The sequence below is a fragment of the Aspergillus tubingensis genome, assembly GCF_013340325.1.
Source record: "Aspergillus tubingensis WU-2223L DNA, scaffold_6, whole genome shotgun sequence".
Classification (NCBI taxonomy): Eukaryota; Fungi; Ascomycota; class Eurotiomycetes; order Eurotiales; family Aspergillaceae; genus Aspergillus; species Aspergillus tubingensis.
Genome location: NW_023336280.1, coordinates 2,568,041 through 2,582,063, shown reverse-complemented (window position 1 = coordinate 2,582,063; position 14,023 = coordinate 2,568,041). Strand labels below are relative to the sequence as shown.

At 47.4% G+C, this 14,023-nt stretch overlaps 4 protein-coding genes across 4 annotated transcripts; 1 reads left to right on the top strand and 3 right to left on the bottom strand.

The window, feature by feature from the left end:
- Positions 1 to 6,270: 6,270 nt before the first annotated feature.
- Positions 6,271 to 7,567, bottom strand: AtWU_04605 (glycoside hydrolase family 16 protein; the record flags this gene model as incomplete). The annotated part of the gene is made up of 3 exons (XM_035499716.1): positions 6,271 to 6,615; positions 6,672 to 7,125; positions 7,176 to 7,567. The coding sequence occupies 3 exons, from the start codon at positions 7,565 to 7,567 to the stop codon at positions 6,271 to 6,273; spliced, it is 1,191 nt and encodes a 396-aa protein (XP_035355609.1).
- A 1,093-nt stretch (positions 7,568 to 8,660) lies between these two features.
- On the bottom strand, positions 8,661 to 9,395 carry AtWU_04604 (putative peroxidase; the record flags this gene model as incomplete). Its single annotated transcript, XM_035499715.1, has 1 exon — positions 8,661 to 9,395. One exon carries the CDS (start codon positions 9,393 to 9,395, stop codon positions 8,661 to 8,663), a length of 735 nt encoding a protein of 244 aa, XP_035355608.1.
- A 277-nt stretch (positions 9,396 to 9,672) lies between these two features.
- Positions 9,673 to 10,734, bottom strand: AtWU_04603 (alpha/beta fold hydrolase; the record flags this gene model as incomplete). The annotated part of the gene is made up of 2 exons (XM_035499714.1): positions 9,673 to 10,509; positions 10,567 to 10,734. 2 exons carry the CDS (start codon positions 10,732 to 10,734, stop codon positions 9,673 to 9,675), a joined length of 1,005 nt encoding a protein of 334 aa, XP_035355607.1.
- Positions 10,735 to 11,552: 818 nt separating this feature from the next.
- On the top strand, positions 11,553 to 12,630 carry AtWU_04602 (carbon-nitrogen hydrolase family protein; the record flags this gene model as incomplete). Its single annotated transcript, XM_035499713.1, has 4 exons — positions 11,553 to 11,597; positions 11,651 to 11,739; positions 11,804 to 12,222; positions 12,293 to 12,630. 4 exons carry the CDS (start codon positions 11,553 to 11,555, stop codon positions 12,628 to 12,630), a joined length of 891 nt encoding a protein of 296 aa, XP_035355606.1.
- Positions 12,631 to 14,023: the final 1,393 nt, after the last annotated feature.

Genomic DNA, 14,023 nt, shown 5'->3' with positions numbered 1-14,023 from the left:
AGCTTACGCATGCATTGACCTTCGGGTCATTCTCGTAAATGAGGTAGACTAAAGTCGAGCGATAGTAGGTGTCGACTCCCTTGCTGCAGCGGCCCAAACCAATCACGCCTTCGGAAATAGCTTTAACTTTAGTCGAAGCGACTAGTTGTTAGTGACGACAGTGCTCCATGGGATGTAGTATATGGCTCATTTCTAATGCCGATTGTTTGCATCGACGTGGAGCCCGTGGCTGAATGCCCGGATGGATCCAGGGCAGGGTTGAGAACCGGCCAGACCTAATCCGTCGGTTACGGGGGGGAAGGAAAATCAGGCAACGGAACAAAGCCACTATTAGAGAGAGAGAGCAACCAAGACAACTGCAAGATTTTCCCCGCGTTCGTCGTAGCGAGGAACTGAAAAAGCAAATACGAAATAATGCATAATAAAAGAAAGCACCAAAAAAGAAGTAAAAAAATAACTAGAAGAAAATATTACGGGCTAGGCAAAGTTTAGGGTATATCCTTAATGTTAGGCACCTGATCGATCGGCTGGTCTTCATCACATTACCCTTTTGGGACCCCATGACTCCTCAGGCTCGCTGCGTCCGAGAAGTGGTTGACCTCGGATTTCGGGTCTCGAAGAAGCAAGAATCTACTTGGACCATTCAGGAGAGTCCCCTGGATGAGTGGGTTGGTTGGTCCCAAGTAAACGAGGCAATAAATGGCCCTTACTATAAATCTTGGGTACAGTGGTTATCCTCGGGCCGCCTCACCCGTGTCAACTCTTAACATGGACAAGAATGTGTGGCTTAAATCAAGTAGTAAACAAAGTACTACTATCAGCCTCTTAGTCTGCCCTGGCAGTCCTTCCCCCCCATCTCCCCTTTCACCATCATAGCGTCATCCATTCATTCCCGGCCACATCCTCACCCCCACAAATGCTTGGCCTGACGTGTCAATCAAAGCGCGCTATAGGCATGGTGTGAGTGAGTAAGAGAGAGTGTGTTTGCCATAGGCCACAACTTGGAGGTAAAGCAACCGGGCTCTCCGCACCCGGTGATTGGATGTCTGCATACAGATGACGGGCTGAAGGGGAGATTTGGTCGGGTTAGCCTCCTTAGTCTCGCCCAGAGCTCGGCCTAGTGGGCGCCTCCCAGGCATTTCGGAAGGCCATCGGTCGATCATGGACCTCCCTGCCCAATAGGACTCGGTCATCCAGTTGGGAGTCCGTGAGCATGGGCGGAACCACCTTGAAGCTTGCCATTTACATCGGGATGTCGTGATGGGGATCCCCAGATCTGATGATTCATGGGGGTCATCTAGTCCGTCGACTAACAGCAGTAGCGTCTTGTCACTACTTCTCTGCTAGACTATCTCGAGGATCCTCCGATCAATGTCTCCGCTTGCTAAAGACAACCGCAGTACGGAGTAGATGAAGAATGAGTGCCGTTGGAGACAATAAGTTGTTGCTACCACGTCGAAGCCAACTCCGCCTCCCCCCTTGCATGTTACCACCAGGATTACCCCATCCACTGCTTGGGTATTTCTGCATCTGTTGGATCGATCTAAGTGAATTAATTGCACGGCTGTCGACTAAGATTTCGCCGTTCAACATTGCTGGAAATCTCGCAGCCTTGCAATCCCCTATTATGTAATCCGGGGGTTTCCCCTCCTCTTGGTTCTCCTCCTCTTCCCGAATGCCGTCCCAGTGGTTGCAGTTGCCATGTGCCGAGAACTGACCGGATTTTGAGATCAGACGGTACCATGATCGTCTCACGAGGAGACTTGCGGGAGTTGTGGTGGTGCTCCTAAGATGGCCAGTCGGTTGATGGTGCGACCTGCGCTAAGGATGTCGTGACTGGTCCAACTCACGGCAGATGGGGGGAATAGAGAGGCGAGAACGCGATGATAGCAAGTAACACGGAACCTGGTCTATATGCGCAAGAATTATTATTGTTTGCTGGGTTGTCAAAATTCGAACAAAGAACCAAGACTAGCTATGCGACTTTTCTTTTCTTTTCCCTCTTCTTTTTTTCTTTTTCTTTGGTTTTTGTTCTAGAGGATCCGCTCTCGTGTTTTTTTCTGCTAATCGCTGCAAGGAGGCCCAGGAAGAAGTAATGATGACCGCATGCAGCTACGAAGAAGACTAGTACTGACGGAGAACTTCTCACCGAATCTCACGGAGTCAGACCGGATTGCGGTGTACAACGCATTGCGATACTTGATTACTTGCGATGCGGAGATTACCCAAGTGCCTTAATGGTGGTGACTATTCCCCATCGCAAGCAGGAGTTGCAACGATAAGTACGGATTGCGTCTTCTGGAGGATCTCCCACTCGTTCCAGAGACGGCAGCGGATGGGACGGTTTTCCGCGGTGGATAATGGCCGTTCCTCCATTACATGCATGGACCTTTTCTCATATGATAGTGTCGCGGTGGAGAACTGTGGAGGGTGGGTTTTAGCTATTCTCCGAAAACAACATCGGCGGTATGGCTTGCGGGATGGGCGCAGTTGGGCTTATCGTGTTTGCGTTTCCGGAAATTTCCCTTTCAGGAGAAAGAGGGGAGAACTCTGGAGAGAGTGAGAGAGAGAAAGAGTTAAAGGGGTGAGTAAAAGGCAGAAAAGAATTGGACATGTTTTCGATTTGACTTTACAAGAGACTTTGCAGCGATCTTGTTTTTGGGGCGTAACAATCGATCGACGGGATCTGAGATGGCTGAGCCTGAGCCACGGTAGTATTCTGCTGCGTAACGCGACCACCCAGATTGCTGCCGGAGATAACTGGCATCCATGCTATGTCCGCTGCTGGAATAGAGGACGACTCTCACCCGCAACCAGCTGAAGTATACGAACCAGATATCAAGTTTTTCTTATGTTGTTCGTATAAACTACAACGTAACGACATTAAATACTCCCCATCCTTTTCTCAACCAGCCACGGCGTAAGCCATCCGTCCTCCGTGGCCATACTAACCTCTCACACGACACAACATTAAGCAAGACAGATAGCCCGATCCAACCCACAAGAAACAGAACATACAATAGAACAACAATCATCAACCAATAACCAACCTCAGACCACAATACCTTCTGATCAACCAATACACACAGCATCACCCATATCATCTATTTTAAGCACACACAGCACAGACACCCAAGCAAGGGACACATCAATTACTCGAACTCAACTGTCACTTTCTACGAACCCCTATCAAAGTATACCATATCAACATCCGATCCGATCCACCACACATAACCAGTACACAAGAATAGAACTCTCCTATCCATGGTACTACGTCCAAAAGAAAAAAGACAAGTCTCATGCATCCTGCAGGGGTAAATGAGATCTCTCACCACCACCAAAAGCCAAGTCAAGTAAGTAATCTGCAGACAGAGGTCGACACGCGTCCAGCACATGGTTGTGGCTCCTCCAAGCTTCTTTTACCCCTGACGATGAAAACCTTGAGCGAGGCGCGTTCCTGCAGTAGTTGTCCGTCTGTGGCTGCTGTACGTAACGTAAGAGATGACTAGATAGGAGAGATGGTACCTGGCAGGTAGGTAGGGTGGTGATGGGCAGTGGCGAATCCAGTAGATCATAAGTAGTATACCTGCTATATCTTATGTATATTATAGCTTTTCTGCCTCATACGATGAAGCAGATGCCTAACAGAGACATATACAATACTCCAAACTCTATAGTCCCTTCATCATGAGCAAGGAGTGAGTATACACCCACTCCTTAGACAACCAACTCCAATATCTCTTCCCCATCGCCACCTCAAAGCAACGACCCAAATACCCAATTCTCACAAAAGAATCCCCTAATACCCACTCCCAATACAACCCCGACTATCCCACCCTCAATGTACCCAAATACACCCCCAAAATCCATCCTGGTGAGTCCCGATGCCAACCGGACCGCGATGACGCGTCCCCCGTCGACACATCACGAATCAGGTTCCCACGGCCAAAAATAAGCAAATATGATACGGGGATAAATATATCTTGCAGATGTAACCTTATTACAATTATATTTTTATTTTGTGATTTGTTTGCTTGTTCCATGGTTTGGGCTTTTTACATAAGTAGATCTTTTGTGTTGGATTAATTATCTTATAGTTCAGTAGTATCCGGGTTCGTCGGGTTCGGGTCGGGATAACTATTTGTGTAAGTTCTGTATGCATGAGTGGATAGCTACTATTGGGGGAGTTGCATGTGTTAGTGGGCATGGTTTGATTAAGGTGCAGTTTGTTGTAGGTATGTTGTTTTTGATTTTGTTAATAGTGTGCATGTGTGTCTGTGTGTGATGACTGTGCAGTAGGTTTCTAGATTTTGATGGATAGTTTGTGGATATTGTTGATTTGATAGTTTATAATGAATGCAGGATTCTAATGTGATGATGATCACGAAATATGTTACTATGTTCAATAGCAATATAAGCTTAGATTTGTTTTGTTGGTACTTCCATTGTGAATCATTGTCTTTGCAGAGAACTAAGCGATATGTTGCTTCAAGGTGGTTTCTTGGGTAAGGCTTGGATGTATACTATAAAGTCGAATAAATTTACGGTATACATGTGCGAAGGGAGCTTAGGTATGTATTCCGTCATACAACATAAATTAACCTGTGAAAGTACCTTTCCAGCCTTACTATATTTGTCCTAAACTACTGCGCTTCCATTTATCTCGACAATACTTACACTGTCTAGCGTATACTTCGAGCAATTAAGAAAGAAAACCCCATTTCCCAACACTTTTTCATAACCTAAAACTTGGCCCCGAATATACACTGCATCAGCTAAACCATATTCCCATATCCACTACAGTCTCATCAAGCAAGATGCGTTGGCTGTCGCCCCCATCACTACTTCTTCATCCATCCCCCCGGTAAAAGCCATGCTAGAAGCTATTCCCAGCCGAGGCAATAAGCACTAAGTCATGAGTATGATTGTCGGCATACAACGAACACCACGCTCGGACATGAACTGTCAAACTTCGGACACCCATCACGCCATATGCAAAGCCGATCAACTCAGCTGCCGTGATTGCATGTTCATGCATGCATGCAGGTATGCATCATCCAATACATTCAAACTAGTAACTCCTTGGACTAAAAAAGCATTTCGTCTCGATATCTATTCATTGATTTTGATCTTCTGTCAAAGAAAAAGCATGTATGGACTTCCACTTAGATACTATGTCAATAGTCGGGGATATATACAAAATAGCGGTGTACGAATGGGGACATGTTCTTTTAGCATGTAGTTATATTACAATTTACCAGAACGCATGGATGTTCTTCTTGGGAGCTATGGCTTTGAAATACATTTCCATCAGTCCATTGAGTTTACATTTGACTCAGGAGAGTATTGAGGTTAATTAACTCTGAACGTCAGGGAGATTGAACAGGTATCAATCAGCACTACTTCCGGATCACCGGACCCAAGGAGGCACGTGGGAAGAGCTAAACTCCTGCTTAGGCTTAGTGGTTTAGCTAATAAAGTAGTATAGCATGCCTTGCTATAAGTGGCTGCAGAAAGGGGTCTAGTAGTACCGCTACCGCGAAAGGTATAGTTCAAGAGTGTAGTACATGATATCTGCTTGGTTTCAACTACTCCTCTGTCAAAAAAGATAAATTATATTTATGCTGCACAATCAGAAGTAGTTATTCATTCTTGCGGTTAGTATTAACATAGCTGTTCTGAGTGAGTGTGGTTCGAACTTGAGATTTGTTTTCTGGCTTGCGCAACAACATGACTGATAATGGTCAAGAGTCGCCTTGTATGCTGTCATTGCTATCTAAGAGCAACTGCATCTCATAGTCAAGGCACTACGAGATTTCCTCAACTCATATTTGTTCGTAATTAGCTTGTCTATATCCTGGTGTCCTCAGGTTATTTGCGACTCCCAGCTGAAGATGGGGCTTATCCTCTTGGCAATTGCTAGTTTTGGCTTTGAATGTGCCATATTAAACATCACACGGCTCTCTGACTGGGTAAGAAAATACCCAGATGCTTTTTGATCATTTTTTTTCCAGATGAAAACAAGGAAACGATGACGTACACCGATAGATTGTTACCTGATAAAGCGTACCTGATTACTCTGCAATCTCAATCATCAGAACAATCTTCTTATTGGAGGTTCGTAACTGTCATGTATCCCTCTCTATCTATCTAGGATCAACAATCGCCATCCGAGTCATTCGCATCAGCCATTACCTCATTCTCGATACAAAACTATAAACGTAGCCAACAAAGAAACGAACACGACAAAGTTCGTACCCAGCGAACTATCTAACTAGCCTGATATACTTTGAAGCTTGAAAACTCCCAGTACGCCTGTGTGAAGTTGCCAGGGTTGCTGCGAACAAAACTTTCGCATGTGCCCGGGCAATGATACTGTTCCGTATAGAATGCCTTGTTACCACCGAGCTGTCCGCAGAGATCGATGTTGGCAATTATACTCTGATTTTTGAAGTGAGATGGTATATCGCAATGAGTATTGGGAAAGTCAGCCAATGCAGTCCCCCATGTAGATGGGTCTGGCGTGCCGCTCGAGTTCGAAATGTCGTCGGGGATGGAATCTCGTGAGAAGAACCAAGCTCGGATTCCGGCATCCCGTAGTTCCAAAGCGTAAACCTATCGCCGTCAATACTATGCACTGTATGACTCATGTGTAATTATGGGAGACTTACCCCGCCGCCATTTTCATTCATTTCTTGTCCGTACGTTCTTGGCGAGCCTTGTACGCCACATCCAGCATTGCTATGCGTGCTGTTGTCGCAGGTCACGTAATTTGGCGTACCGGTTTCCTTCCGCTTGACATTCATTTTACAACCGCTGGTTGTATGCAATGTAACGGCATTTCCCTCGGTGGCCAGGTTATTCGTCTCAACCACGTCAATCTCCCCGTTCTCGGGCCAATTGTAGGTATCAGTTAACCACAGTGCTGGCCACAGGCCACAGCCGTAAGGCGTGTGGATGATGTCGAAGATGAAGAGTCCACTATCGTAACTTGTTTTTGATTCCAGACGCACAGACTGTCTCCCTTTGGTTGCATTCTTGTTGGATGTATCCACCTTGAGCACAACGGAGTCTTCGCCAACATAGGTCAGATTCAAAGAGTTTGATGTTGACTGGTTGACATATCTATACAGCGTTAGTTGATACCAATGAGTCAGGGAATGGGATAACCATACTGGACAAATCCATCAGTGGGGTCCTCGTCAGAATAGTAGTTGAACCGATCAAAAAACGAGTTGCCCGAATACGTGTCCACCAGCTTGTAATCGAGCTTGGAATAGTCGGGATAGCTTTTCTTTTTCGTCCCTTCGACTGCACCAACAACGACCGCAATGATGATGGCAATAATGACGGCTGCGATGATCAACTTTTTTCGTAGCGACCAGCCGCGAGGGTCATACCAGGAATACTGGGCGACCGTCCGCTGCGGAGGTATAAACTGTCCGGATCCTGGCGGAGGGGGTGGCCCTGCATGACCGAGATCATCGTCTAATTTGGGAAGCTGACTGGTGGCGCCCCCATACCTGCTGTATTCAGTGCCGGGTGTATAGTACTGCTTATCGGCCATGGTGGCCAGAGCTTATCGGACAGACAGAAACAGAGAAAGCGATATAATTAAAATAAAACGATGTGTATCCAACTATCTTCCCAGTAAACGAATGTATGTAGCTAGTAGAATTGACAACGAGAAAGTTGAGGAGATGATCATGCAGTCGCCGGGCGGGATGGTGTCATAAAGATCTGCGAGTCAGACTGGCGTTACCTTAACGATCATGGCCTGATTAGGCAATCAGCAGTCGCAACCGGGAAGTAATCTTGGAGCAATTCTATATGCGGAGGTTGCGTCCACAACTCTGCAATATGTTGAGAGAAAGACGGTAACACCAAGATAAGGTCAAAAGAATGAGATGGCTGGTTCTAGGAGATAACTTTGGCTGTCTCTGCAGCTCAATGCTGGATCATCGATAGGCAAGGAACCATTGCGTTGTCTGGGATATTTCCAGAATCAGCAGCGTATGTTCTGTTTGCACGGTCCCTGACGACGCTTGTCTCAGTTGGGAAGGTGACCCCTGGACCCTGTCCAGCAGCTTAGTCACCTCCATGATCATGACAGACATTCAAGAAGTTGCTATAACATATAGCAGCTGTGGAATGAAAAGATATTCTGGGTTGAAATAGTTATTTAAAACCGCATCTAGCTTGAGAAGTGGAAATGTCATGGCGACCTGTCATCTGTTCTAAATTTAGTGACACGGGCGGCCCCAACAGTGAACCGAGACAGAAGTGCAGCCAAATGAGGGGCCATGGAACAAGCCTTCTGTGGATGGAGACACAAAGACTATTGTGAGGAATGCCAGACTTAGCAGAACTAATATATGATTCAGTCTATGATATTATACTCAGTAGAAACAATCAATGAATCAGGGTAATCTTCAATTGAGGTCAGAGTTTGAACTTTCATGATTACCGACCCCAAAAAGCACTTATGACAATAGCGCGCCCGCTGTCAGCCTAATAAACCCAACATTTGATCTTTGATCAGCATCGCACATAAAAAAGAATCATCTCGCAAAAACACTCGGCTATGCAAGTCCCATCCCATCGCAAATCCCGCCAAGCAAACCTGCACCTCAATAGCGCCATGCAGCCCAATCTAGCGTTCACCACGGCCAAGCATAGTGCGAAATGACTAACAACATCGCTAGTGCCTCTGGGAAATACACCTTGAACCGTCGTGGTCTCCAACCTTCATCGTACGGCAGACGCTCTTCGCCAAAGACAGCGCGCACATAGTCATCCGGGATGCCCTTCGTGACACCCTTCCCAAAGACACTTCGCAGAGCTGCCACTTCAGAACATGCAACGTAGTGTTCGAACTTCCCGAATTGCAGGTGTGGATTGTCCCTCTGCTGCTCATCATATCGGACCTTTCGATACCTTCCCATGAGCGTGGTGTGAAACCTGCCTCCCTTCGCTGTTCGAAGGAATTGTTTATAGAGGTCAGGGTCTAGGTGGATGCAGTCGCCCAATGCGCGGTCTTGACGGGTGATTGAGACGTCGTGTTCCAAAGCATGAGGACGGCCGACTTGATCGAGGTTGAGCACGGGGATCCCGTCTTGATTCACTTGGCCTGGATCGCGTAGCCCAACTTGGGAGCTTCCTGGTGGTCCGTGTTTTGGGTCGTCGGAGTGGACTTGGAAGACGCGACTTACGAGAACAGAGGCTATGTCTAAGCCTAATCCGACATATCGAATGGCTGATTTCAGCTCAGCGGCGGTGATTAATTTTCCGTCTCGCGCGATATAGCCATGGTTGGCAAGGGAGTTTAGGACCGGACATGGAGAACGTAGGTCGTCTGGTCCTGCGGGATGGTACTGGCCCTTATGGAGCTCCATTTTCAAGGATGAGGAGCGAAGGACGAGAGGAATTAGACAGGCATGCTTGCTTTCTATATGCATCATCATGACGGGAGGGGCCTGGAATGGTCAGCCTAGGCTGGGGAACGGGTGACTGCGGCGCCTCGATCACGAGCATCGCGGCCCCCTGGAATACGACGTTCCTTCAAGCCAGGATTACATTCACGCATCAACCCTGGCAGTCCAGTCAAGGTCAGCTGGGTCTATTATACACTCATCTATGGTAACATCTCTTGAAGAACCCCAGCAGGTATCTTCAGGTGCATCTATCCACAAACTCTTCAAGCATCTTGTTCAGCTCGTGCTCCCTCTCCCAGCCCAGCATATGGCCGCTGCCTTCGAAGACCTTCCATTGGATCCCATCACCGATCTCCTCGCGTATTATTTCCCCATGACGAAACGTCAGCATCAAGTCTCTAGTGCCATGGCACACGAAGATCCGCTCTCTTCCCACTTGATCTCCTAATAATTTGAGCTGCTCCGCTGACTTGTGATGGAAATAGCAAGCCAACACCTGCATCATGAATCCTTTCTTCGTATGCGCTTCGGTGTCCGCACGCTTATGCAGCATACCAGCAGCAAACCGATCACGCTTGGTCGGAAAGTTCATCGCCGGGTCCTCGTACTCCGTGTCTGGTTCGGCGAGGAAGTCTTCGGGGAAGAGACTCCTTGCCATCCTCTCGAGCTCTATGTCGACATGGCGGGGAATGAACATGCCCGCCCGTTCACGCAAGTTTTCGAGGAATGGACCTGTCCGAACCAATCGCGGAGCCGTACAACTGAGGGTCAGGCTCAATAAGCGATCGGGAATGAGCATTCCAATCTCTTGGGCGATCATGCCACCCATGCTAGCACCGATGACATGAATCGATCGTTTCGGAGGAGTAGCAAGATCGATCCAGCCCAGCGATGCGACCAGGTCCACCACATCTCGAGCCATCTCCGATGTGGAATAATAGGCGACCGGCTTATCCGACCGGCCGACTCCACGGTTGTCAAAGACCAGACATGAATATTTGGAAGCTTGCTGGTGACCAAAGTATTTGGTCTGACGCCTCCAGTCCTTAAGCGTTGCATTGAGACCCATTACCCACTATGACCCATGTCAGTGCTACCGCACATGGGGGTCATGGAACATACTCATACTTACCACAAGCTTCACGGGGCCAGTGCCATGGATCTCATAGTTGATGTTCAGGGGCCCTCCTCGCCTGTTTTGCGCCACGGTACATGATCCAGAGGTTGTGGCGGGAAGGTCATAATTGATGGTGTTGTATGCGGGATGCTTGATGACTTCCTCGGCAAGGAGTGGCGCCATGTCTTCTAATTTATTAGAGGTCTAAACTTGAAGAGTTGTGATCTAGGAAAGGTGATCAGAGGATAAGGGCGTGGACCATGTCAAAACCGGGCAGCTCCTCACATGCCGTTTTTCCTTTTCTTGGCAGGAGTCATCCGAGGCCGCCGTGTGATCCATTCTGTTCCTGTCGATGATCTCACTTCCCGCTTTGGGGTTGCTTGTGTTACCCATCAGCTGACTGGCGTCATCCTCGATGAGATGTGCGGGGATTTCTTTTCAGCTAGTACTTACAATAGATCCCCTTCAATTCATTGCATCTGTATGGCTGGAATAACGTGTTTGCGACGATGGCAGACACGGCTCTAAGGCGTTGACGTGCAATCTGGCTCTCAATAATCTACACCCAGACAGCTACAGAACTCATCTGTGCCTCCTCATAAATTATGTTTATGTAAGGCATGACCAATACCTCGGCTTGAGCTTCTTCATGTAACTTTTTGTGACGTCTCAACCTTGACGTGCGATACTCAGCTTCTAAGAATGTCGACTAGGGAATTAGCCAAACCACATAGAATTAGAAACCTTTAATCAAAACATCAATCATTTGATTCATTCATTCCAGCTACAAGCACCGTAATAACGAATGATGAGTAGTCAGTGCAGTGGAGATATTCAAATCTCGTAACGTTATCACAGCTTATCAGTCCAGCTTCGACTCCAACACCATGCGGGGGTGCCATTGACCCACCATCTCCAACTCGACAATTGCTTAACATCCCCTCTACTCCCTACTATCCCCACGAAGCAGTAAGAAAAAAACACAATTATTTGAAACCACAATGGCACCAACTCGCCGCGTCGCCATCATTCAATGGAACATCAAAGTACACAATACCTCTTCCCCACCCCGAATCACCCCTCATTCTAACAACCCCAGGACCTCGCCATCGACGAGAACCACCAAACAGCATGCACCTACATCCGTGATGCCGCATCCCAAGGCGCCGAACTGGCCGTTCTCCCAGAGTACTACCACCCCTTCCTATCTCCCTCCTCAATTACACACTCACTCACAAATCCCAAAACCTAGATACCACCTAACCGGCTGGGCCCCCTCCAACCCAACCTGGACTGCCCTCGCCTCCAAAATAACCCCCTACCTCGAAGCATACCAATCTCTTGCCCGCGAACTCAACATCTGCATTGTCCCCGGCACCATAGTCGAGCACCATGGCCCTTCCCCGAACGAACAAGAACAAGACCAACCACTCCTCTACAACACCGCCTACTTCATCTCCAACGACGGGAGTATCCTAGGCCACTACCGCAAGAAGAACATCTGGCACCCTGAACGGCCCTACCTCACTTCTTCCGGGAGTGATCCACATGAAGTATTCGATACGCCGATCGGCAAGGTAGGGTTGCTCATCTGCTGGGATTTGGCGTTTCCGGAGGCCTTCCGGGAATTGATTTGTAAGGGGGCGGAGGTGGTCGTTATACCTACTTACTGTAAGATCCAATCCATCTTCCCGTTAATTTTGAGACATTTCTTTATGCTGATTGATCTACGAATGAATAGGGAGCAAATACGACGCCTCCCCCGCTGCCCTTCAACACAACCCCAACTCCGAAGCATTATTCCTTGAAACGACGCTCACGGCGCGTTGCTTCGAGAATACCTGTGGGATTATCTTCGCCAATGTGGCGAGGGGAAAGGAAGACGAGAGTGATCGATTCTTGGGTCTGTCGAGGGTATGTTTGCCCATTGTGGGGACGGTGGGTGCTATGGGGGATGAGGAGGGTGTGTTGGTGGTGGATATGGATATGGGGGTGGTGAGGATCGCGGAGGAGAATTATCGTGTTAGGGAGGATTTGGCTAAGGAGGGGTGGTATTATACGTATAGACATCAGAGGTGATTCATGTAAATAGAATTATAGTATAGACGGAGATGAAACAGGTTTATCTCTGAAGATACAGCGCCCTTTTCCTTTCGTTCTTGCTTGCTTGCTTCTGGAGATTTTCAATTCTTTTCGCCTGTGATCGCTTAATCGATCCTCGCCTTGAGAGAGCACCGATCCTCATGAACTCGCAACATCCATCAAACAATCATCCACCATCCTTGATGTCCGCTTTATAGCACAAGTAAGCGACACACACCAGCGAGGGCTACTCGACAGTACCAGGTAGACAGACCACTATTGGCGGTAGCAAGTAGAACCAAGATATACCCTTCTTCCTTACACTGATCCATCATATTCTCTATCCCTATTCTCCTCCTCTGCCCTCTTCCAAAATTCTCGATCACGCAGCTCAATGAAAGCTTCGCTGTGCCATCTGGCCTATACCTTCCCGTCAGTTAGCCTCTATATCCTCACAACAGAATGGAGAAATATATGAAGTGAAGTCAACTCACCTCATAGATAGTTTTTTCCATTGATCCACCAGCGCAAACTAGACATTGAGATTCCCCAAAGCGTCATCTAGAGAGTCCAAATGTAGCCAGTCATACTGTGGTGGCTGCAGCCAAGCACAATATATCCCGAAAGCAGGATTGTTTTCCAGCAGATGGAATCCTCATTGGCGACCTGCAGATATATATTATTGTTCTAGCGACTTCGGCGACGGGACATGATTGCAAGATGGATATATATGGGTATTCGAGCTGGTGTAAGACATCCTGGTGGTGGTTGTTAGAGGCAGTGAACTCAGAGGGAGATGGCTGATTTACTTACCTTGGTGCCATGCCACGTCAGGCCAGTATTACGTCGATACAGTTGTGATGGTAGTAGTACTAGGTGGAAGCATTGAGCTTCTGGTTCACAATGTTCTTACGTGTGCGGTATTTCTGTAACCCGCTTGCTAAGTACTTAGAACTTAGAGGCGCTGTCGCGGAACATCATCTTCATTTGAGGGTTTCTCCTTCAGTTGGCATTGGTGTATATATTATGAAGAGGATTGAGCTGGAGAAATTCGTAGTTATAATTTCTTAAGAAGGGAGACAATAATGAGATATAATATCATAGAGAAGATGTCAAAGATGAAGTAGAAAGTTAAGTCCTCCCAGGAGAACGAAGTGGGAAGATTATATATACCCCTTCCACCCTGGTGGATTCCCAGTGAATATAACCCCCCTCTTTTTTTTTTTTTTTGTCTTATTCACATCATCTTTGTCTCATCTGTCACTCTCAAGGCTATCAAAGTACATCGTACGCTAAGATACCTTCACAGCGTAGCAGTAACATGTATATCATCTGAGTTTCTGATACTCCACCTACAGCGCATCATCGTGGGAAATTTATAGTAGCTTTC